The sequence below is a fragment of the Colossoma macropomum genome, unplaced genomic scaffold (genome assembly GCF_904425465.1).
Source record: "Colossoma macropomum unplaced genomic scaffold, Colossoma_macropomum, whole genome shotgun sequence".
Classification (NCBI taxonomy): domain Eukaryota; kingdom Metazoa; phylum Chordata; class Actinopteri; order Characiformes; family Serrasalmidae; genus Colossoma; species Colossoma macropomum.
Genome location: NW_023494800.1, coordinates 21,095,944 through 21,120,079, shown reverse-complemented (window position 1 = coordinate 21,120,079; position 24,136 = coordinate 21,095,944). Strand labels below are relative to the sequence as shown.

General features: G+C 39.6%; 1 protein-coding gene across 2 annotated transcripts in view; it reads left to right on the top strand.

Annotated features, from left to right (window-relative positions):
- LOC118820319 (collagen alpha-1(XXIII) chain) overlaps positions 1 to 24,136 on the top strand; it is a 139,010-nt gene that overhangs the window by 94,622 nt on the left and 20,252 nt on the right. The window contains exons 4-14 of one of the 2 annotated variants that reach the window (XM_036588613.1): positions 3,519 to 3,526; positions 4,987 to 5,013; positions 9,262 to 9,288; positions 11,454 to 11,480; positions 14,489 to 14,515; positions 14,747 to 14,773; positions 18,875 to 18,952; positions 19,957 to 20,073; positions 22,863 to 22,889; positions 23,020 to 23,046; positions 23,158 to 23,211. In XM_036588613.1, coding sequence (XP_036444506.1) covers positions 3,519 to 3,526; positions 4,987 to 5,013; positions 9,262 to 9,288; positions 11,454 to 11,480; positions 14,489 to 14,515; positions 14,747 to 14,773; positions 18,875 to 18,952; positions 19,957 to 20,073; positions 22,863 to 22,889; positions 23,020 to 23,046; positions 23,158 to 23,211 — 446 coding nt within the window. Of the gene's footprint in view, positions 1 to 3,518; positions 3,527 to 4,986; positions 5,014 to 9,261; positions 9,289 to 11,453; positions 11,481 to 14,488; positions 14,516 to 14,746; positions 14,774 to 17,211; positions 17,272 to 18,874; positions 18,953 to 19,956; positions 20,074 to 22,862; positions 22,890 to 23,019; positions 23,047 to 23,157; positions 23,212 to 24,136 lie in introns of both variants that reach the window. The other variant, XM_036588614.1, reaches the window with a different exon arrangement.

Here is a 24,136-nt window from a genome sequence, read left to right as displayed (position 1 = left end):
GATCTAGATTAGACATCTAGAGTAGACATCAGAAACACTGCTGAGCTACAGAGAACTACAAGGAGTCATCAACAAAGAACACATAGACACTTACAGACACACACCTATGGAGACATGAGAAGAAGAACTGTATCTTTGTTCTCTGTTTGATAACTTTGGCTCATGATGAGGATGATGGGAAAACTAAAACAGTCCACACACTCCAAAACTCATACACACACTGCTGTCAATAAAACACTCCCCCAGCAGTCCAAGACTGACCCAACTGACACAGTGGGGTCCTGCTGGTCTCTCCCGCTCTCTCTATCTCTCTGTAAGTCTCTATCTCTTTCTGTCTTTCACTATTTCTCTCTCTACTCTCTCTACTTTTTCTTTTTCTGCTCTGTCCCCCCTTCACTTTATCAGTCTCTATCACTCTTTCTCTCTTTTCCTCACTCTACTTCTTTCACCCTCTTTTTCTCTCTCTTCTTCAATCTCCCTCTCTCTCACTCTCTCTCTTCCTCTCTTCTTTACCATTTCTTTCATCCATTTTTTTTCCCTCACTGTCCCTCTCTGTCTCTATCTATTTATCTATTTCTCTCCCCATCCTTTCCTCTCTCTCTTCTTGCTGACAGAGATGGATCGGGTTTCTCTCGTGGCCGTGTGACAGAAGACCCCTCAAAAGAGGAAAAGAGCTCTTATCAGTTTGGCTGTGTGTAGGAGTTTCTCGTTTGTTTACACTCTGCTCTGATCCTGTCCAGGACCGCTCAGGACCCTCCCACCTCAGCATGAGTCTCCAGCTCCATTTACTGTCACATTCCCCTGCTATCACATCTCTGGAGCCATCTTAGCATCGCCAGTGACCACTCAATACATTACATTCAATTTAATGGACAGGGGCAAAGGAAACTATGCAGCAGTCGTGGGAAGTAATAGCCGACATATTTTTCTGAAAGCCTATGACACTTACAATATTGTAAACTTATTAAAGCGATGCCAAGAGAAGTTAGCTTCTGCATCAACTGATGTATTATCCACTGAAAAAGGCTTTGTGAAACTGCAGGCCGCAAACCAAATTTACTCATTGTTAAACGAGGGCTGATGGTAACAGACTTGTGGAGAATCACATAAAATGTTCCGTTTTTTACTACGCAGCACTGATCTCCTGCCCACCAAGATTGTTTCCACACTGTTGGAATGCTTCACATTTTCTCAGTGGCTGTGTTCAATTTAGCGGATGCCTCTGATTTAAAGGAACTCTTCTCTGAACGTTGCTGAAATCCATTGGTCTCTTCTGAGCATTGTCATTAAACATGAATATCTGTGCCCTCTGGTAGGATGACAGATAATGATCAGGACAGACCTGATGGAGTTTATCTGAGGAGAGTTTTATTCCTCTGAATATTGAAAATCCATATGAAGATCTCCTCATTGCAGTGAACTGTTGCATATGCTGCGTTTACTTATCCAATGTCTGTCACTTATCATTATTGTATGAGAACGCTAGCTGGCAGTCTTGGTCTGAATCCCAGTATCACCTTTCATCAGTTAAAGTGAAGACAGCAGATCGAAACCGCTCAAAGCCACAGACAGCTCTTTTGATTTTCATGTGTTCAGAAGGAGACTTAAAGCAGTAGTTTTGGGGGAAAAAAAACAAATTTACCCAATTTACTCCCAATTTACCCAAATGTAGTCAATCAGTCAAGACATGTTTGGTGTCTGTTTGCTTTTTTAGATTTAAACTGAAGCCATGAGGCCAATATAGCTAACAAGTAATGGAAGCTTATGTCCCACCAATTAGCATTGTGCAAACTGCGTGCCTACACATACGTCCACTTTGTCAAGTTTTTCAGCAAGCTCATCTACATTTTCTGAAATAGATAAAAGGGATGAAAATATAAACAAAATTCATACTTCAAGATACCTGCTTCTAATGTTTTAGCCATGCAGTATGCTTTTGTCCATTTTTATAGGCAAGATTCAGTCAGAGGAGCTGTTTACAAGTCTAAATCGAGTGTCAAGTGTCTGAGATGTGATTGCAAGTTGAGTCTTGAGTCTTCAGTAAAGAACAGTAGCTTAGTCTTGTTTTAGCAGCAGGTTTTGTATTCTAGCTAGCTAGCATAACAGCTAATCCAGCTGTTTTAGTCAATTTTAAAGTAATGTGATTTATGATGGAAAAAAAGACAGCATAGACTAAGCTAAGCTGTTATATGCTGGTCTGGTGCTGGTCTGGTGCTGGCTCAGCTGGTCACCCAGCATGGTCATGCTGGTTGACCACAATATGGGTATCCAAAGCATAAGCTGGTTTTGCTGGGGACCAGTCCTGCTGGACTGTGCTGGTTTTTCTAGCAGGGTCAAGTGTGACTAGGGTTGGGATGTAACGGAATACAAGTATTTGAAAACAAATTTTTAGAATACAGAAATTAAGTATATATATTCAGTGCAAGTTACTATTTTTAAAGACAGTGTTCAGAATACATTTAGTTCTCACATTATTATGAGAATACTTCTAGAATACCCACTAAATTAAAAAATATATACCATCTTTAAAAGAAATACCATCAATGATGGATTATTTACCATTTTAAAATCAGCACATGGTGTGTAAAAACATACTCTAAAGATTTCTTTACCAACACTGAAATTCCTGCTAAAGCCTGAGTAGACTCATAAATCACTGTGATTATCATTTATTAATCTCAGTCTTACTGAACTCTGCTAAAGCCTGAGTAGACTGATAAATCACTGTGAAGATCACTTATTAATCTCAGTCTTACTGAACTCTGCTAAAGCCTGAGTAGACTGATAAATCACTGTGAAGATCACTTATTAATCTCAGTCTTACTGAACTCTGCTAAAGCCTGAGTAGACTGATAAATCACTGTGAAGATCACTTATTAATCTCAGTCTTACTGAACTCTGCTAAAGCCTGAGAAGACTGAAATAAACAGCTGGCTTGTCACATTGGTTTATCTGTGTTACTGTGCTCTGCTGAAGCCTGAGTAGACTGATAAATCAATGTGATGATCAATTATTAATTTTAGCATTACTGAACTTCTTAGAGGGATGATGAAACTGAACAGTTTCCTCAGCAGTGGGCATTCTCACACGTGGTAAGCTTAGCATCAGTGTTGTACTGGACTTGTGCATGCATTTTGAGAGAAGTTACATATACTAATTGAAAATCATAGCTTCCACTTTATAATCAAATTTGCAAGATTTTGTTATTGGGATATACTGAATTGTTTGCTTAGTTCATTAGTTACATAAGCCTCACGGCTCCAGTGCAAAACTTCTGACATCAAACAGCTTGGCCCCTCCAACTACATTTGATATATGGGGGGAATTTGTGTAAATTAGATTTTTTTGTTGAACGATTATTTTAATGATGAAAATAATGTTGAGCGTGACTCAATTACACCTGACTAGTCAGCTGGCACAAGAACAAAGGTTTGGGTTGAGCATTTCTGAGAACAGTGTCTGATAATACTTTCATCAACAGTTTACGCTGGACTGTTTGTTTGTGTTTGTGTTTTCAGGAACTCCAGTAAGTACCCGTGTTATCTGTGGGAGGTTAATGCAGAACAAATGTGTGTGAGTCGGGCCATGGGCAGCCGTGGCACAATTCCCACCACAGTGCCATGTGCTAGCTAACGCAGATATGATGTGGGGCATAACCGAGGTAAGATAAGAGGGAATGGCATCTGGAGGATGGATCCACTGAACAGATTTTGTATCACTTTCTCTGTATGTTCCTCTGCTCTGATTGGCATTCGGACAGCCTTAGTCTGGCTCCACTGCCTGTCTTACACTGGCAGCAGTTAAAAGAGCCAGGACTAAAAAGCACATATCTTTATAGCTCCCACGTTCTTACGACTCTTTCACACATAACAAAGGTTTTACAGCAACTGAACTGCCATTGGACAGGTGTGTGGGGAGTAGCGTAGATGCTTTCCGGTGTTTGGTAGTGTCGCCGGTCCAGACATGATCTTGTAATGAGAATGTCTGGGGACAAGCATGAGGAATTTTGGGCTAAATGTGGCTTTTGCTAGCTAGCATGTATTTTTTTTCATTTGTTATCCATTGTACTTTGGACAATTGAGAATTAAAGAGAACACACTAGTCTTGTTTGCAGGGTTTTTATAGTTAGTTTGAGTTTTTGTTTTTATCATGATTGTAATTTTACTTTTTAATTGCTGTTTGGTTTCGGTTAGTCTTAAGCATGCATTAATAGTGAAGCATCCCGCCACGCTGTCATAGAGGTGCGGGAGACATGGCCAAGCAAAACAGCCATGCAGAGAGGTGCCTGGACATTTATTGTTGTTCACGTTTTGTTGCTAGTTAAGTGTGTACATGTCATTTTTGCTATTTTGTGTGAGCTAATGTGGTCTTAGCCATACCATTCCACTCCATGGTAATCTTTAGAGTGGAGTGGAATGGTATGACCGGCCGCTTGAGTAGGACTGGGCAGAGGTTCTCTCTTGCTTCCTGTTCAGTGAATTCTATGTATTTTCAGGACAATAATGTCCCAAACAACAAAATTAGTGGAGGCAAAGTACTGAAGATAATATAAACACTGCACAAAGATAGAAGTACAAACTTGTATATGTGTCCTTTCAGTTAAAGCCCAGTGCTCAAACATTCAATGTACATATTCACAACGTTGCATCACAACAGGCTTTTAATGTTGGTGTTGCATCATGATTAGCAGCACAAAAATGAAAATGTCCATTCAGTTCTTTTCCCACTAGTCATTAACATGACTGCCTTCTGAATATGAAAAGCCAAAGACTTTGCCATGAAGCAGATAATGGAGTTTCCAAGTGTGCATTGCATGTTCTTAAATATTTACTATATCATGTTGCTTTTATCTGTTGAGCCTCAATTCTAACAGCTGCACTTTCTCTATGGGCTCATTTTTTAAAAACTCATTTAGAGACAACAGTGATGTGTGCACTTAATCCTAATCCAGATTTGATGTTGTTTTATTCTCGTTAATCCTAACAGGGCACTCCAGGGCGGGACGGCTACCCGGTAAATATCCCTCTAATTCTTTTCACTGACCAACTGCTTCCAGACCGCTCTGTGCCTTTGATACTTCTAGAGCTCAACAGCGAGAGGTTATAACTAGCTTTAGGTGTCATACAGCACCACCTACTGGAGATTACGTGGCTGTTCAGGTGTCTTCCATACAATGACCTGTTCATGCTGATCAGTAAAGCGGTGAAAAAGCAGCACCTGATCAAAAAGGCTTTTGATGATCAGCATGTCTCTTGGCTTAGTATCATTTGCCAAAGAACATGTAGAGTTGGATGTTTTGCAAATGTATGAAAGCCGCATAGCACTCCTGAGGCTGAGTGGCGCAGGATTATTATTCATTTTCACCTGGCACAAACCCAAATAGTAATGCACTCAGTATTAGCAGAACAATCAAATTGAAACAAAGCACCATGTTCTGTCATCCTTGCTTGTAAAGAAATTGCTTCTTCACGAATCCATTTCAAAACTATACTCATTATCATAAATTGGGGTGCATTTTAGCTGCAGCTTGGCATTAGATGACCATGTTACATGATTTCCTGCTTTAAGTGATTGTGATGATGGGTCACACAAGAGTTGACTAATGTTAATTGATATAGGACCTTTGTATTATGTGGAGATTCTTTAAACTTTAAAAACGTTCCTCTGGAAAAGTGGCTCTTTCAAGGAGTATTCATTGAAACGTTCTTTTGAGAGGCAAAAGTTGTTGTTCTGTGGCAGCGATCCAAAGAACCCTTTTGCACTCATTTTAAGGGGAAATTTTTCAAAATTTCTGCATAATTAAATAAGATGTGAACAAAGTCATTCACAGTGGTAAAATGTGCCATTCTAGGAAAAACTTACCAAGTCAGAATTGGGCACAGTGGTGGAGGCACTGTTTTATGATCGCTTTGTGTTAGCTTCTAGACTAAAAGATATATGGCAATTAATCATGGTATCAGAGTGGTACCTGCAGAGTGTTGTGGGGCAAAATAGACCCAAATGTTTTTTCTTAGATTTACCACAAAATAAAGTACAACCTTAAAAAAGATGGTTCTTCAAGGGTTCTATAGTAAAGAAAATGGGTCTATATAGAACCATGAGCCCTCAAAGAACCTATTGTATGATTAAAGGGTTCTTTGCATCATGAAACGTTCTTCAGATTGATGGAAAATGTGCATTATTGTGCTGTAGATGGTTCTTTACAGCACCCAAAAGGGTTCTTCTATTGTTACTTGACACCACACCCCTTTGGGTGCTATATAGAACAATTTTCAAAAAGGTTTTCTATAAAACCATCTGCAGCACATTTTCCATCAATCCGAAGAACGCTTTGATGATGCAAAATACCTATTAACCATGCAAAGGGCTCTTTGAGTGTTTATGGGTTAGTATAACCATTTTCCTTACTAAAGAACTCTTGAAGCACCATCTTTTTTAAGAGTGTATGTAATAAGTAAAGCATTTATAACAGTAAAAAGCAGCACTGTTCGGCCCAATCCCATTTCACCCCTTGCCCCTACCACTTAGCTCTTAGCCCTCTGTTTTGCGTGTTCACGTCTAGGGTAAGGGTGTCCTAATTTTTCTTGAGATAGAGGGGTAGGGTGAAGTGTTAGGGCTACATGGCCCTCCAAATGGAGGTTTTTCAGAGACTTACTCCAAACAGAGTGTTATGAGAAAAAAAGAAAAACCGGCAAGATGGCTGCATGAGCAACCAAAGAAAGACAACAACTGGAAGGTCATGGGTTCAAATCCCAAGACCAACTAGGTATTCCTGGTTGTGGCCCACTGCAAGACACTTAACCCCCTCCACAGGAAACCAAAATGCCAAATTTAATTTGTACGATCAGCAAAACATCTTGGTTGATGGTTAATAGTCTAATTACTGACCATGTGGTTTGGCACATCCTCAGATTCACACTCAGCAGCTACTGCACAAAGACTGCCTGTTCTTTCTAATGCCACATGCATACATCGACCCTTTAGCAGAGGAGTTAGTTGTAAGCAGCCTTTCAGGCTGCGCAGGACGAGTGCTCCAGATGCGATTGGTTGCATGCTTTGGCAGCCCCCGTGCTGTTGTAATATCAACATGGAAACACTCGACCGTGTGAAGTCCCTCCAAGCATAACATCGGAACCAGTCCAGAGTGCAGCGTGCTCGGCACTCGGCCACATGTGGACTTCCAGCTCTCTCTCAGTCAAATCATCACAAAACACACCGTCCATCGCTCCTGCTCGGCCTGAGTCTGCACATCTGCAACCTCGCTCTTTCCCTTTCTTTTTCTCCCTCTCTTACTCTCCCTTACACTTTCTCGCCTGCCCTCACAGGTTTGGCAACCACACACCAGTGGCTCAGATGTGGAAGCTGTGCAATGCAGCTGGGAGAAGTGTGCTTTTCTGTTGTTTTGAAACACTTTTCCACACGTTTATGTCTCAGATTAGTCATAGCTATTCAAAGTGTGGTGGATTGTGTTATTGGTATCGCTATATGTGTGGACTTTGCATATTATGAAACACCTCGATCAAAAGGACAAAGCTCTCAACTCTGCAGCACAACTCAATTTAAAAATTCTGCTCTTATTTCATAGCAATGTTTACAACGGAGGTTGTAACAAAGCAGCTTTAAAGAAATCTGGGTCCAACCTTCTAATGAGCAAGCTAAGAAACAGCTTCCTAGGAGCATGAGAAAGAAAGACTGAGAGGAACCAAGACACAAAAGGAAAAACTCCATAAGAGCATGAGTACGATACACTAAGAGGAACCAAAAATTGGAAGGGAAAATTCCCTAAGGGCATGAGGAAAAACAGGAACCAAGACTACACAGAAAAAACTCTCAAAGAACAAAGAAAAACAACTGATCCAAGACTGAAAAAGAAAAAAACTTCCTGAGAGCAGTGGGAAGAAAAAACTGGGCCTCATTCACCAATATCTTCCTAATTTTTTTCTTGAGTGTGTTCTTGAGATCCATGACGTGTTCTGAAACCGCAGGATTGTTCACACCTTTGTGTTATTGAGTGTGTCTAGATTCTGTTCTTACCTAAAAAACAAACCCAAATAATAAAACATTGGTGAATCAGAATCTTCGTGAAAACTGCATAAGTGGGTTTTAAGAAGAAATTTCTTCTTAAGAACAGCTGATGAATGAGACCCATCAAGAGGAACCAAGACTCAAACTAGGAACATAAGGAAGAAACACTGAGAGGAACCAAAACATGGAAGGGAACCACTCTCTAAGAACATAAGGACAAAAAACAGAGGATCCAAGACTCAAAAAGAAAAACTTCCTAAGAGCATTGAAATGAACCACTGAGAAGAACTAAGATACAAAAGGAGAAACTGTAAGAACATGAGAAAGAAACACTGAGAGGAACCGAGACTCAAACAAAAACTCCCTAAGAACCACTAAGAATCAATGCTCAAAAGACTCAACACTGGATACGTTATAATGGTAGGTTAAGTGTAGAAGGTGCGCCATTCTATAACAATACGAGTCCTTGGGCAAGACTCCTAACACTGCATTCATCCACTTCTGTTGCCTCTTTTATGCTAGGGTTAATGTTCCTCTGTACAATTCAAATGGCTCTGTGTAATCCCACTCCTCTACTGCTCAGTATGCTGTATTAGAAGCCCTTTTTCAGTCATAAACTCCTCTGCCTCCTCAAATGGCTTTAGATGTCAGTTTACAGCAGATAGGATCATTTGCTGACTCATAACAGTCAAGGTCATCGCTATGAGTCACTAAGTGGTGTTTCAGCACCGCTGGTAGAGTGGACAGCAACCTCTCTGGATTAAGAGCATGCCTGAGTCTGAAATGATGAATTGAGCTTTTGTTAACTGAGGTGATCCAGCATATGTGTTGTGGGGCAGTCTGGAACTGGTCTCTTGCTCATGCTATCTGTATCGGTTTGCAGGCGCTGTCTGAAGATGAGTTACATCCCAGATTTGGCTCTACTTTACCTCTCCATTCTTCCTCCATCCCTGCCTAGGTCTCTTTTGTTTCTTTCTCCCTCTCAATCATCCACTTCCCCAGCTCCTCTAACAACATTGTTGCTTTCGCTCTGTCATTATAAATCCTGTGTGACATATATATCTCCATATCTTCTTCAAAAAACTCTCACAGTTCATTACTTTGAGAAGGGAGATTCGGCATCATTTTGTTGCAACTCATAGCTGTGAGATGACCTCAAAGCTTGATGCATCTGATCCTCTGAGCACATGTCATTCTCTGATGGATCTTTTTATCTCTATTTTTTCTCTCTCACAGGGTCCTCTGGGTATGGATGGTAAGCCTGTAAGTACTCCCATCTGTCACACAGCTTTAACCTACACCACCATATAACAGCAGGGAACAGTAGAGGCCAGACAGTTTATAGTCTTTGGTGTGTTTCCCTTATCTGTTCCCTATTGATCTCTGGCTTAAATTGACCTATCCATGCTCCATCCACAAATGTGTTCTTTCATAGCTACTGTTGCGGGGTTGGACAAGCTCTTTGCAGAATGTTGGCAAAAGTTCAGTTCCACCTGATGAATTTACACTATGTGGCCAAAAGTTTATGGACACTTGACCATCACATCTTTATGAGTTTGTTGGACATCCCATTATAAACCATGGGCATTAATATAGAGTTGCCCCCTCTCCCACCCCCTTCATGCCCATTCAGTAAAAAGAACATTTGTCAGGCACTGAAGTTTTGAAAAATTATCTCCTAAAAAAACCCCAAAATATTAATCCTCCTCCACTAAACTTTGCTGTTGGCACTATGTGTTCGGGTAACATTCATCTGTCAGACTGCCAGACAGACATTTCCACTGCTCCAGAGTCCAGTGTCGGCATACTTTACACCACTCCAGCCCATGCTTGGCACGGCTCATAGAAGTCTGAGCCTTGTATGCAGCTGCTTGGCCTTGGAAACCCATTTCATGAAGCTCCCAATGCACAGTTCTTGTGCTGTTGTTGCTTTCAGGGGCAGTTGGAAATTTGCGTGGTCTACCATTTTGTGGCTGAGCTGTTGATGTTCCTCAAAACCATTTCACGATAATTGCATTTACAGTTGACCAGTGCAGATCTAGCAGGGCAGGAATTTTACAAACGGACTTGTGGCAAAGGTGACATCCTATGACCGTTCCACATTTAAAGTCACTGTCTGTGTTTATGGAGATTGATATTATACACCTGTTCACAAGGGGTGTGTCTGAAACTCCTGAACTCAATAAATATGCAAAAATAGAGGGGTGTCAACCTTTTGGCCATATAGTGTTCATCAGAGTTTAAAGCTGTTACATAATGTTGTTTCTATTAGAATGCTAAAAAGTTTAAAATGCTGCTCTACTGAGTGGCACTATATTATTATGATGAAAATGAAACTATGAATGTTTTATTTTAATTTGATATTAGACAAAAACTAAAACATACATGTGGCCTGTATAAAGTTATGTCACATTTTGTATGTATTTTCTTTCTTCAATTTATTCAACTTAGCAAGTAAATTAAATCATGCATTAAAATGTGCAGAAACATGTAATATGAGCAGAAGTTTAAACTTTTGCATACAACTGTATGTTTACTACTAACATGCTATCATGAAAAAGACTACATTACTGTCACTATCATTTTTGGTGTTCAGTGTTTACAAAATAGCATTCAGAAATAGCATTACATGTGCTAACTTGTTACACCTTGGGACTTGCCTGTCTTTACTTTGGACTTGAGTGTCAAGACCTGAGATTTACCTCTTACTTGCAGCTTAGTGACTTATTCTCACCTAAATATATATAATTTGAAATGCATAATCCACTGTAAATTTATTGTATTTTGACAAGTTGTACTCTTCAATTTCTTATCAGGTTGAGTGGGATGTATTTGCCAGCATTCTTTAAAGCTTTTCCAAGCACAGTTTGTATGAAAGAACATAGTGGATGGAGCTTGGATAGGTCAACTGTGCCACATGTTTAAGCGAAACTATTATCTTGTTAAAGCAGCCATGATTCAGGAAATGGGTTTTCTGTATCTGTATAAATGCTTCAGTTAATCAATTTAATAAATGTGCAGAATTTAACCCTGCTACAATATGTGCTTCTTTAAATTTGCACTGGAGCTAATGAAGCTAACAAGTATTGGAAGCTTATAGTCTGCAGTCTAGCATCATGATAGATGACTATGTCATACAGTGTCAGAAAGCACTTAAACAAGTCTGTTTGACATGACTTAACAACTTAACACAGTTTGAGACAAGCATGTGATGATTTATGCAGTTTGTACAATGCTAAACTGATGGCTAAAAGCTTCCAGTTCTTGTTATCGACATCAGCCTCATAGCGAACACAATACTAAAGAGTTTACAGAAGCAGAACTTATCTTGACTCATTGACTACAGCTGGGGTAACAGAAAAATTGTGGTAATTTGATTTTTGACTGGTTTGCTGGAGGGCTCATTACTATATTACCTGTGTTTGCAGGGTCCTCCTGGTCCCAAAGGCAGCCCGGTATGTACTCACATCTTTTTTCAGCCTGTGGTTTAGTGGCATAAAAATGATGTATCTTTCTGATATATTCACATTGAAATTCCCGTTTGATCCCGGGTAATCTCCCCCTCCGTAAAGAGGCAGTTAGGCCTTCAGAGCCAGGGGTAGTAAACCCTGCTCTGTTACCTCTGAACTGTGTGCCTGATGTTTTGGAGAGGCAGAGAGCTTCTGCTCCCCTATAATTCATCAGAACGCTCCATGCACATGCCCATGTTTACACAGAGCCAGCAGGCCTGTCATGGCCCAGCAGAAATGAAGAATGGCTGGTTGGAAGGAGCCTCTTCAAAAAGCCATTAGTTCTAAGTCATAGTATAAACTTCAGAGTCGATTAATCGTCTGTAACTGTTAGCAAAGCACTCATAATTTTGAACGATAAGGTGAAGATTTAGATGAAGATTCAGTTTCAAATGAGGCCCAAAATGGATGGCTACTCCACAGCTACAGGAGAGAAGGATGGAGTTGGTGTGTTTATTGTAATGATGATTTAATGCAGTCATTTAGCGAGGGTATGCATTGAAAAGTTCAAATTAATGTTGGAGAATGCATTAGAATGTGCTTCAAATGTATCTGGTTTTCAGTCAGGAACATGTGAACACATGTGGCATTAAGAAGTGCCAGAACATGAAACATGTGTTGCATAACTCTCTGGAATAAACACACTCCATCTGTTTGGAAGAGAGATGGATAAGATGAGCTCCATTGTGTGACGGTACCTGATATTGTATTTCCATCTCAATCACTACACACGCCATAACCTTCATCTAGTCAAAAAGACACTCAGACACAGATGCACTAGAAACTGGAGCACGTGTAGCATATACAGCGCCAGTCAAAAAATTAGACACACATGACTGAATGTATGGTTCTCATACAGTCTTAAAAACCCACTGTACTGAAAAATATGGTTTTTAAACGGTCTTGGATGGCTGATAATGGTAATATAGGCTGATATTTGTATCAAATGTGTTACCATAGCACAGAGCTCATATTTTTCCATTGAAAATACAGACATTCTCAGTACATCTGGAAAAAACTATTTGTGGGGCACTACATAGCAGTGTAGTTTTGTATGTTCTGAATGAGCTTGTACATATCACAATATGTTATTGATTGTTCTCCTGAATTGGTTCAAAGTTAGAATTGAAAACACATTTTGGAGTTTTAAATGATTTGGGCTTTAGACTAAATACCTTTTTGTTTTGAGTGACCCTATACCTTAATTCTGTTTATGTTATTAAAACAAATGATTGAACATTCCATTTTATCACTAATAAAAAATCATAACACTACTGAAACTTTAACAAATGTTTCAGTAGTGACTATTTCAGTAGTGACAATTTTAGACATTTTTTAACTCAAAAACACTAGCCAGTACATGACTAGCAAACACAATAACATTGGTACATACATAAAATGATATATATATATATATATATGATTTTTCATTACAATATAAAAATGTTCACTTTAAAGTTTACTTTACTTTAAAGCAGACAACATATTTCAGTAGTGACAATTCTTAATGTTACACACTGAATTTCTGACTGTAAGACGCATTTACTGCAAAACAATGAGCTCTAACTGCTCACCATGTGGCCATGAGAGACAGGGATGCAGTCTCACTTCCTGCTGTAAAATGCAGGGGTGTGGCTAAGATAAGGCTCCGCCTTTCGACTAAAACTCTTTGTGTTTCAGTAGGGACATGAAAACGAGGGACAACATCTTTTGAATAATGTTTTTTTTTATTTTTTTTTATTTTTTATTAATTAAAAAACATTCAAAACAAGAAACAAAAAAAGGATTCTTTTACAAGTTGAACTTTAGGAATTAGGATTTGAGACAGACACTTCCCAATAAAAAAGTACCCTATAAATGATGATTTTGTATCTTTTTTAGCTTATTACTACCTCAATTACTACATCATTGTGCACTAGCAGGCAGGGAAAAGTGATATTATCCTGCAATATGATATTTCACATCCCACTACCACCACCTATCATCGAGAAAAAAACAGCTAGCTCAGCGACCCTCCCTTACACAGTTTTTCAAATACATCACAGTGTGGAAACAACATGCTTTATGACTTCTTATTCATATTGACTCATTTAGAACTTGAGATGAAAAATGTAGCTCATCACATCATCTTATTTACATGAGCCCCTTATTAGAAGTTATTATTTATAGAATTATTACAGAACAGATATAGAATCATTATAAAATCAGCCTCTCCTTGTTAATGTGTTTAGAGAGGAATTCCTCTGAGATGTAAAGCCATTCAGAGTGGTTTGATGAGAACTACTCCATCCAAAGTCAGAATTCTAAATCTCCCTCACAAATAGTAATTAGATTAAATGCTTACAAATACATCACCTGATGTCTGATATATTCTTTTCCAATCATTTTGAGATAAAGTTTTGGCCTACAATGTGTCCTTTCACAGCAGAGAGGTTGATTCAGGGCATTATAAGGCAAAATAGCCCCCTTATGCATGTAGGTTCATTGGTCGTTTTGGACAGCAAATAAATTGGCTTTATTTGCGTAGTTGACCTCTATTCAAAAGAAATTTGCATCAGTAAGTTTCTCTGAACTACGACTCTTTACATCTAAACAATTGAAGTATACAGAAATGAAATTGGAATTCCAGTCAGCTATGTTTTGACAAGTTAGGGTGGTCAAAATAATCTATTATCAGTAGTGTAATATTAGTAGGATTATGGTACTCCCATACATATTATTTCAGTTGTAAAGGTTTTCTATGAGTCGGTGTGTCTAAAGTTTTTGACATCTACTATATTAGGAATAATATCTCATTATTACTGCTGGAGGCCTGTACAGTACAAGCAAAATACACAGCAGGCAAAATTAGAAGGCTTAAAGAATAAGAGTGGACATTAAACCACTAACTGCTGGATAGTACAGTGATAATGATCTTTTAACTGTTTTTTCACATCTGTCTCTTCTCCTGCCAGGGGATGCCGGGGCCAAAAGGAGATAAGGTACACCCACCAGAGTTCAGAACACATTCCAGCATGATATTTTCACAATTTACTACACCACTGTGGGATCTCAGCAAAGGTTTTAGCCTAATGTAAGCCAGCCTTGAGATATTCCAGTGCTTTCTGAGCACAGCTTCAGGGCTTTAGCAGAATGGATTACGCATCACTGTGGGCTGCTTATGTCAGATATGGTTGCACATAAGTAATGGCTAATTGTTTTTCTCTCCACAGGGCGACCAGGGAGACATGGGGCCCAGGGTGAGTGTGCCAGAAACATCAATCGCTAAAGCCATGCCCTGCAGCGCCATTGAGCTCATACACTGCCAGGTTCTGTGTAAATCTATATGTCAGTTTCATTCACGTTCACACTGTGGAGCTTTCACTCAACAGTGCTGGTGTGAATTGTATTTTCACACTGACCTTAGGTCAAGTCATAGTTGCTCTTACAAAGATTGTAGTTTGCAGAATTCAGATAAGAGCGATCAAGATTGTGGTTAGGATTTGGATAGGAATGGTCAAGATTGCAGTGTGGCAGTAACTAGCTATGAGGACATCAGTAGTTTCAGAAGTGTTTTTGTCAATTTTCTCCAGCCATGAGATTAAATGAAGAAACAGCATTATTAAGATAACACAGTCACAGGATGATGACATTTCTGGGATGATGAAATTTTCATTTGTTTTCTATGAGTGCTGTCACTGTATTATGGCCAGTCAAAATCTGCCAAGCTCCAGATTATTTTCTTAACCCTCCAATTACTGCCTAGCAACTGTTGCTATGTGGAATTGCTTCAGTACATTTTCAGCACCCATCATGTTCATAAGCAGCATTAGGACACTGAGGTCCCTGAAGTTTCTGAAGGGTTTTATGGTATTCAATGTGGAAAAAGCCATTGAAACTACACAGTGAGCAGTGAACTGCCCGCTCTGTTAATGTAACAATGGAGGAATGAGGAAGGGACAAATGAAAGGAAAAAGTGCATAACAGTTAAGGATGGGTAAAAAGGAGTAAAGATATTGTTAAAAAAAATTCAAAGGTGAAACTTACAGTTGGTGTAATTCTCAGCAGTTATTTTATTCACTATGAGATGCAGGTCACATTTCTGCAAAATGGACCTCACCAAACTTTTGATCCTAGTTGCAGCTGTGGATTGAACTTAGAAATTTGACAGGAATTATCAAGATTGCTGTTAAGATTTGAAAAAGAATAATCAAAACTGCAGATTGGAGAGGAATGGTCATGATTGTGGTTCAGAATAGGAATAATCTATAAATTGAGGTTAGGATTTGGAAAGAAATGATCAAGACTGCGGTTAGGAATTTGATCGGAATTATCAAGATTGTGGTTAGGATTTGAATAGGAATGATGAAAGTTTCATTTAGTGTTTGGATAGGGATCAGGATTGTGGTTAGGATTTGGATGAGAGTGATCAAGATTGTGGTTACAATTTGAATGGAAGTGATCAAGACTGTGAATTTGAACAGGAACAGTCAAGACTGTGCTTCAGATTTGTGGCATCCTTGTCCTGCTCCTGATGTCCATTTACTAACGCTCTGTGCAGACTGTCTTGGATCTGCCCATTTGCCATTAGAGATAAAATAATGGGCCTTGACAAATCAGCCATGAGGGCAAAGTTCATCCATCTGTTCTGTTTATATCTACCAGACCCATCACGTTTGGCCAATTTTTACAAAGCTTCTACTTTTCCACCTGCCATGTCAACTCAGTTCTATTAGAAACAGGTGCTCAGGACCATGTTTTGGATGGATGAACAGGCTCAGTAATTGCTGTGTGTGTGGTCTGCGTTGCTTTTGCTTCATCCTATCATAAATATGAATATGTTGTTGACAATGGCTTCCGGAGCATTACAGTGTTCTGTGTGTCGATTGTAATGGTGAATTAGCACTTTCTTTCATCAGACATTAAGCTCTGCTTTGGCTGGGAACCGCAACCTATAGAATCCGTTAACGCTCCTTGGGGACGCCAACTTTTTGACCCAGAAGCAGATCTAAGCTGAATGTTTCCTAGCAGATGGCAGAGCTTACTTTGTACTGCAGGTGGAAGGGGGCAACCTGTGACCTCTTTCCTTTTCCCAGAAGTCATGAGAAGCCATTCAAAATCTAAATCAAAATGTAGTCTTTATATACCGACTAGCATGCTTAGATCAGTGCAGTATGCTGAGTCAGGCAAAAAACGATGTGCTTACTCTACATGCCCTTTTTAGATTCACGGTGGTTGCCAGTTTATCATGGTTATTGCAGAGTAAATTGTTAGAGCACCAAAAGCCACTGTCATTATGGAAAGAGAGAGCAAGCTTCTCCTGGGAAAGCATTACCTTTCTTCATGGATCCCTTGCCTTCCCTACCACAACTCTAAATAGAAACCTCATGGGCTAATGTGCGGCAATGAAAGGTAATCATATCCAGAAGCGCGTGGTATCTGGAACGCCAATATAGCCAGAATGTCTATAAGAGTCTTCTCGTTGTTTGTTGGTCGGAAAAGTAGGTCAGTGTGAACTACATACGCACAGAAGAGGAGTAAAAATCCAAAGTCGACTCATCCGTTCCTCATGGGTGTTCTAACAATATCGCTGTTCACTTCTCTCACGTCATCTCTAAATCTGCCTTTATGCCTCCTTGTTTATCTCCTCCTATGCCTCTGTCACTTCACTCCTGTACCATCCCCTCTGACCTCCCAGGGCCTTCCAGCATACAGTGCCTCGGCAGGCTTGCTCAGTAATCAGATTCTCACAGTAAAGGTTTGTCCCCCTCCGGCCACTGTCCATCTTCACATAGGCCTTCACTTTATTTGCCTCAATACTGTCTCAGCAGTGACTGTGTTTCTGAATGCCTGGCTTATTGTTGCTTTTCTTTCTCTCTTCTTTGAGGTGGCAGTGCTGCTGTAGTCTTCCTTTCTGAACTGTTTTTTTTTTGCTCTTTCTGTCTAAAGGAAAATGTTTTACCCAGGGAGGTAACTAAATTTTATAGGGTAATTCTAGTGACTTTTCAAAAATTCTGCATAAATTCCATCATTTACATGTAAACAGTCATTCAGAGTGGTTTGACTGAAATAGGGCCTTGTAGTGAAGCTTGCTGACTCAGTGGTGATGATAGTAAGCAGTGGTTATGTTGTCCTTACCAGTGAGCCTGCAGGTGTTTGAGTTTTTAATGCTAAAATAAACAAAAATAAAGTTTTCTATACTCTATTCTATACTATTTTATGTTACAAGGCCCTGCGTGTACCTCTCCACCATTAATGACTAAACCAATATATTTTAGGCCAAAAGCTTCTCTCAAAACTATAAAACATTTACAGCCAGCTTTCTGAAGTTTCAGACGTCTGGTTCCTATCACCACCGCTGTGAACAATTCTGATTACGTAAGTTTCTCTAGAACAGAGCGTTTCACACCAAACCACTCTGAATGACTTCATTTACATCTTAATGATTTAATTACACAGACAATTTTAGAAAGCGATGGAATTACAAATTTGCAGTGTGCAGTGCGCACAGTTTTTAAGTCCTGACTGTAATCATTCTGATGTAAATAACCTTATGTAATTCACAAATTCACTCACTAATACTTAGAAGTCGATTATTATTATTGTTTGTTTGATATACTATTCCAAAGTAATTACATACATATATTTAATTTTTTTGGTATATTAATTACATTTAGGTTTAATTTACATTCTGTATTGACAGATTTGCTTCTGCACGTCTGACTTTTTTTGTCTTGATATCAGTAAATACAAAACATGCCAAAAGGTTGTTTTTTCTTTCCACAAACCAAAACTGTACACCACACAACAATCATTTTTCATTCAATTCAAATCATAATAATTTCTCCTATTTTATTTAGGAACACAAATTTGGTATCATGTAAAATCATCATTGGAATGTTTACAAATTGCGCACATAATCTAATTTCTCTGCTTGTTTCAGTGAGCTAACAGAAGTAAGATCAAATTACTCCATGCTTTTGTTATTGCTGGTGATAACTGTGTCTTCTAAGGGTTAATAGTCCTGTTTGAACTGACCTCACACTTATGTAATAACATAAGTAAACCTACTAACAGACACGGACATGCTCCATATTGTTATTGTTATTGAGTGTGGCGCCTGTTGCAAAACGTTAGTTTTGGGGAAATTGCGCAGATATCCTGCACAATTCAGCCAGTCAAATCTCTAACAAATTACATTACATGACCTCCTGTGGTAAAACAAATCCAGTTTGAATAGTGTTTAAGTCACTTTTTTGCTGAGATCTTCCTCTCTATACTGCTCTCAGGTCACTGTTTCATTTCTTGTTCTTCACACTCTCTGCTCTATTTCTTGTCTTTCTTGACTTCTCTGCCATCAGATGGTCTTTCCACGCTATGAGCACGGCTTTCTCTCTGCCACAGCCGACCATCACACTTTTCACAGGCGTCTTCTAAAGGTAGAGCCTTACGCATGTCACACCACCTTCTCTCCATTTCTCATCTTTCTCTTCATTTCTCTTTCTCGCTTTCTTTTATGTTTTCTGACATCTCATCTCACATGTGTGTCTTTGGCCTTGAGACCCTGCTATTAGCTCCTGTGGTGTTTGGGCTGTTAACGTGCATGCCTGCTTTGAAATAAGAGAAATAAGAGCAATGGGGAGAAAGAAAGATAGAGACAGCCAACTATATATCCCTTAGCGTGGATAAATGCTTTGTTTATGGACATTAAGAGAAGAAAACATACCACCCAAACCACAGCTAATAACTGCACCAAAATAGACTTTTTTCATCTTGGCAGCTTAATATGCTAAAATGAGGCTATTTTTATATGAAACCACAGCCTTGAACTCTCTCTCTCTCTTTCTCTGTGTGGATGAGTGTGCAGTTTGCCAGCAGCCTCCACTCTCGTTGTGGGGTTTTGGCTAGGGCTGCCACCCCCACATGCCAAATAAACCAGCCAGTTTTCGCTACTGCCAAAACCTCTCTAGCTCATTATGCATGGATTATCACTGAGATGAAATGAATACATCACAAAACGTGTATGAAACATGAATCATTTGTGGCTGGACTAAAAATGTCCATTTGAATAACATCAAGGCACGAAAGTAAAACAAAAGGAGATCATGGAGCAATTTTGAGCTACTTTTGATTAGTGTTATTTTACTTTCCACCCAGATATGATTTAAAATTTCTCTCTCTCTCTCACTCATTCCCTCCCACCTTCACTCTCTCTTCTTCTTTTTCTCTCTCCACTCTCCACTCTCCCCCTCACTCACTCTGCCCCTTTCTGTCACTTTCTTTTTCTCTCCTTTTCTCTTCCTCTCTCTTTTCACCCTTTCTCTCTCCTACGTTTCTTCTCCCCTCTCTCTCTCTCTCTCTCTCTCTCTCTCTCTCTCTCTCTCTCTCTCTCTCTCTTCTTCTATCTATCTATCTATCTATCTATCTATCTATATTTCTGCAGGGTGATCAGGGTCAGGCGGGGCCTCCTGGTCCCCCGGGGCCTCCCGGAGAACCTGGTCCCAGAGGGCCTCCAGGAAACACAGGCAGAGACGGACCCCGGGGCCACTCAGGAGAGCCGGTGAGAGAGCAAGCACAGGCAGCACACACTTACACACACACATTCACTCTGTCTGTGATGAGCTCACTCACACTAAGCCCTCTATGACTCAGACTTAGTTCAACAGGTGTGGCTCTTCACATGGTGACACTGTATACAGCAGCAAACCTGCCGCTCAGGCTGTGTTCAGATTTATTACAGTCAGACATGCACTTACTGCTAATGGCAGTCAGTCGTCAATCAGAATCAGAAGTTTATTGAAGGATCGCAAAAACGTTCACTAAACTGTGGCCAGGCCAAAGACACTTACATGAATCCTCGCAATATATTGTAGTGTCTTGGTGAAGAAGGAGTCAAAGGAGAGGCTGAGATTTCTGCTAACGGCAACAGAAAAGGCACATGAATACAGCCAAACTCAAGCGGGAGGTCACCATGAGCCATGCAGTTCCACTCTACAGTAAACACTCAACCCACTAACTAAAACCTCACCAAAACACAAAATAACACAGATAACACATACACACATCTCAGACTAACAAAACAGCAACATAAACAACATTAAACAACAGCAAAATGTCCCTTTTTTACAGTGGGGTGTCGGGGGGGCCCATGGCACAGCTTCGCATACCATGCGAAGAGAGTCAGTGGCCTCCACCACAGTGCAAACATACACCCTTGCATCAAACTTATGATGTAGATAGATATAGATAGATAGACTAGGTGTAGCAGCGCTGTGGGCAGCAGTAGACTAGTTGAGGACAATGCCTGAAATACAGCACCTGTAAAAACTGCAGTGAAGATGCAGAAGGTGGAGGACAGAAATACATTTTTCTGCTAAGTACTAAGCCCAAAGTACTTTATTAGTGTGGAAATACTACACAAAATGAAACTAATTTCATTGGAAGGTGTGACTGCACTGAAATACAGGCTCGCAAGCCAGACTAGATAGACTGTTTAGCCCATGACAAAAACCCTACTAGCCCTACACTACTATTCAGAGTAGTGGTCAGCAAATGTATGAGAATATCTTGTTTTCTTGCTGCCTGCACCTTTAAACAAATTTCTGGAAATTCTTAAAACAGGACAACGTGAATGTTTTCTAGAATTTAACTTCATAAACATTTGTTTCCCATAAGACAGAAGGCCAGTGTACAGAAGTGCAGCTAGCCAGAGCAGGTTTAAATTCTCTATGACGTGAGATTCTGAGAGTTGTGGTGATTTTAGGATGCAGTTTTCATCAGACAGTCAGTGTACTTCTGTGTGCAGAGTGCCTGAGATTGAAACTTACTAAAGTCCAACTTCTGCTGTGCACATCTTGCACCTCAGCATCTGCTGCCCCAGCCAGTATTACCAAGCTTTCAACAGAAATTTTCACTACATCCAAAACACTTGCATTGTTTTATTGTGGTAGCTCCATACTAAATGCAGAGCTGTGCATCAGTAAACAGGACTACTGAAACAAGCTGTGCTCTTGCACCCTCATGCATACAATTCAAAAAGGGTCCTCAAGTTGAATATGAAAACCAGCCTATTCAAATATTGTTTTTCCTGAAATTGCAGTATCAAGCCTATTGTGAACACATCTTTACAATTTTCCCTCTGTAGTTCCATTTCCTCTTTGCCATTAATGTAAGCCATTATGGAATTGGAAGCATTTTAATTCCATTCTAATACCATATTTACCTTTTCAGTTTTTGAATGAAACAGTCCACATGTACACATGCACTGACAATGATAGCAATTCAGTTCAGTTCATTCCAGTTTAGTTCAATTCATTTGTATAGTGGGAAACCTTTAAGGCATGAGGCAGAGAGGAACCCAGACTCAGACCCTTCTCAGGTTTCCAGTGGTCTGTCATCAACAGAGTGAAAGTCGCGGTAGTTTTAGACATCAGAATCACTGTCTTATGTTAGACATACGAATAATGACAAATACGCAATCATGGTAGGTAAAAGTGCAAAATCAAAGGTCTCGCTGTCAAATGGTGCTGCTTGTATATGCCATCTCCATCTTCACGAAAGCAATCACTGAAACAAACTTCAGTCTCTCATTCCTTTTCTCTTTCTGTCTCCCCCATATTGTGAGCAGATGTTTTAGGGTCACAGACTCAGAGGCCATTTCCTGTTGTTGTCTTGCAAATTGTGTTTATCTTTGTCTGAACGAAACCACCTCATTAGCAGCTAAAGGCCTGCCGTGGCTCTGTCCTGCTCACCCATTGTGCAATGAGACACGCTCTGGTCTCTTAAAGCCAGAGGCCTGAACACTAGATGGTGTCTGTGTTGCGTCTGCTGGATTCAAGCCTGTCAACAGATCATTTATTACCAGGGTTAGGTCTGTTACAAGGATGTTTGTTGGCTCCTTGGATGGCTGGCTCGACATCACACCTTGGTTGTTGACCCAGCTAAGAAACACATGCAAGGAGTCATTTTGATTGCAGTTATTTGCATCTGTGTTTTGTACATTTTGTGTTTGTTTTTCATGCAAAAGCTCTCCATTATTGCTTGAATAAATCCTGAATAATCTACAGCCGGAACAGAGGGCTTTATTGTTATTGTTTTTACTTTTAAATTGGCTTTATGGGATTTTTTATTATTTTGGGGTTTCTTCATAGGTTGCGCTCATGAATTGCGCAAGAAAGCCAGTAAGCACAGCATGCTTCAGTTTGTGGGACTCATGCTTACTCTTTTGTAGATTTGCTGTGATGAGACATCTAGTGGACAAGTTGCAGAACTGCACCTTCACTTTTTTTTTTTACTTTAGTTGAAAGTGAATGATCCCATTGGCTAATACTGCCTCTGCTTTTCTAACAGGGTCCTCCTGGAAAGGATGGGATGGAAGTAGGTATTTTTAACTTGTTGTGACATAGTGCGACTGTTACTGGACTCATTAATATCACGATTCTAATTTTACATTAAAATGAAATAATTCATTAGTATTAAATGACTGTGTTTCTCTCTTGTTTAAAAGGGTCCAAGAGGGCCACCTGGTATAAAGGTAAGTTCTTTTTTATCATTCTTCTGATAATTTCCTTGTTTGAATGAGACACTTAAGCTCATTTTGGTTACTGGGTGGTCATTAGTGTGTCTGGTCTGGTCTTTCATACAGGGTGAAGTTGGAGAGCGTGGCATGACTGGACTTCAGGGCCCTCCGGGGCTTAAAGTAGGCTTAATGCTGTTGTTTTATAAGTTATCAAGCTTCCAACAACTGTACAATTGTACAAAGTGATTGCAGGGCAGATATGTTATTGCTATCGTTACTGTGATACATTATGTCACAGTGTTCTAAATACAAAACACAATCACACTAAATGCTAAATATGATGCATAATGACACTAAATAAAGTACGATACACACTATGCTAAATCCCAGCATAGATTAGCATGACTGATCACCAGCAAATCCAGCATATGTTGTGTTTTGGATACTGGTATGCTGGTCAGCAACAAAGGCAATTAATATGCTGGTCACCAACAAAACCAGCATATGTTGTGTTTTGGATGCTGGTACGCTAGTCAACCAGCATGATCATACTTGGTGACCAGCTAAAGCTGGCCCAGACCAGCACTAGACAAACAGGAATCAGCATAAACCAGCTTGTAAATTCCGTGCTGATCCGGCCTGATTTCTTCAGCAGGGATATGATACACAATATGCTAAGCATGATAAACAATATGCTAAATACAATACACAGTAATTATGATACAATATACTAAATACAGTACACAATATGCTAAATACAACACACCATATCGCTGTTGTCAGAAGAAAACCTCATATCTCCAAAATGATTAATGATACAGGAGGTGGAAAAACTGTACTTTACTTTTAATGTAAGTCAATGGAGCCAGACTTTTTCCAAGTCATTTTGAGTCTTTTCTTTTAGTCCATTCTTCATAGAAAATTACATACAATGTAAAGGGTAACAGAAATTTTCAAATTATGTCAAAAACTGAAAAATGTCAAAATTGGAGATACGAGGTTTTCTTCCAACAACAGCGATATACAAATACAGATAGATAGATAGATAGATAGATAGATAGATAGATAGATAGATAGATAGATAGATAGACAGATAGATAGATAG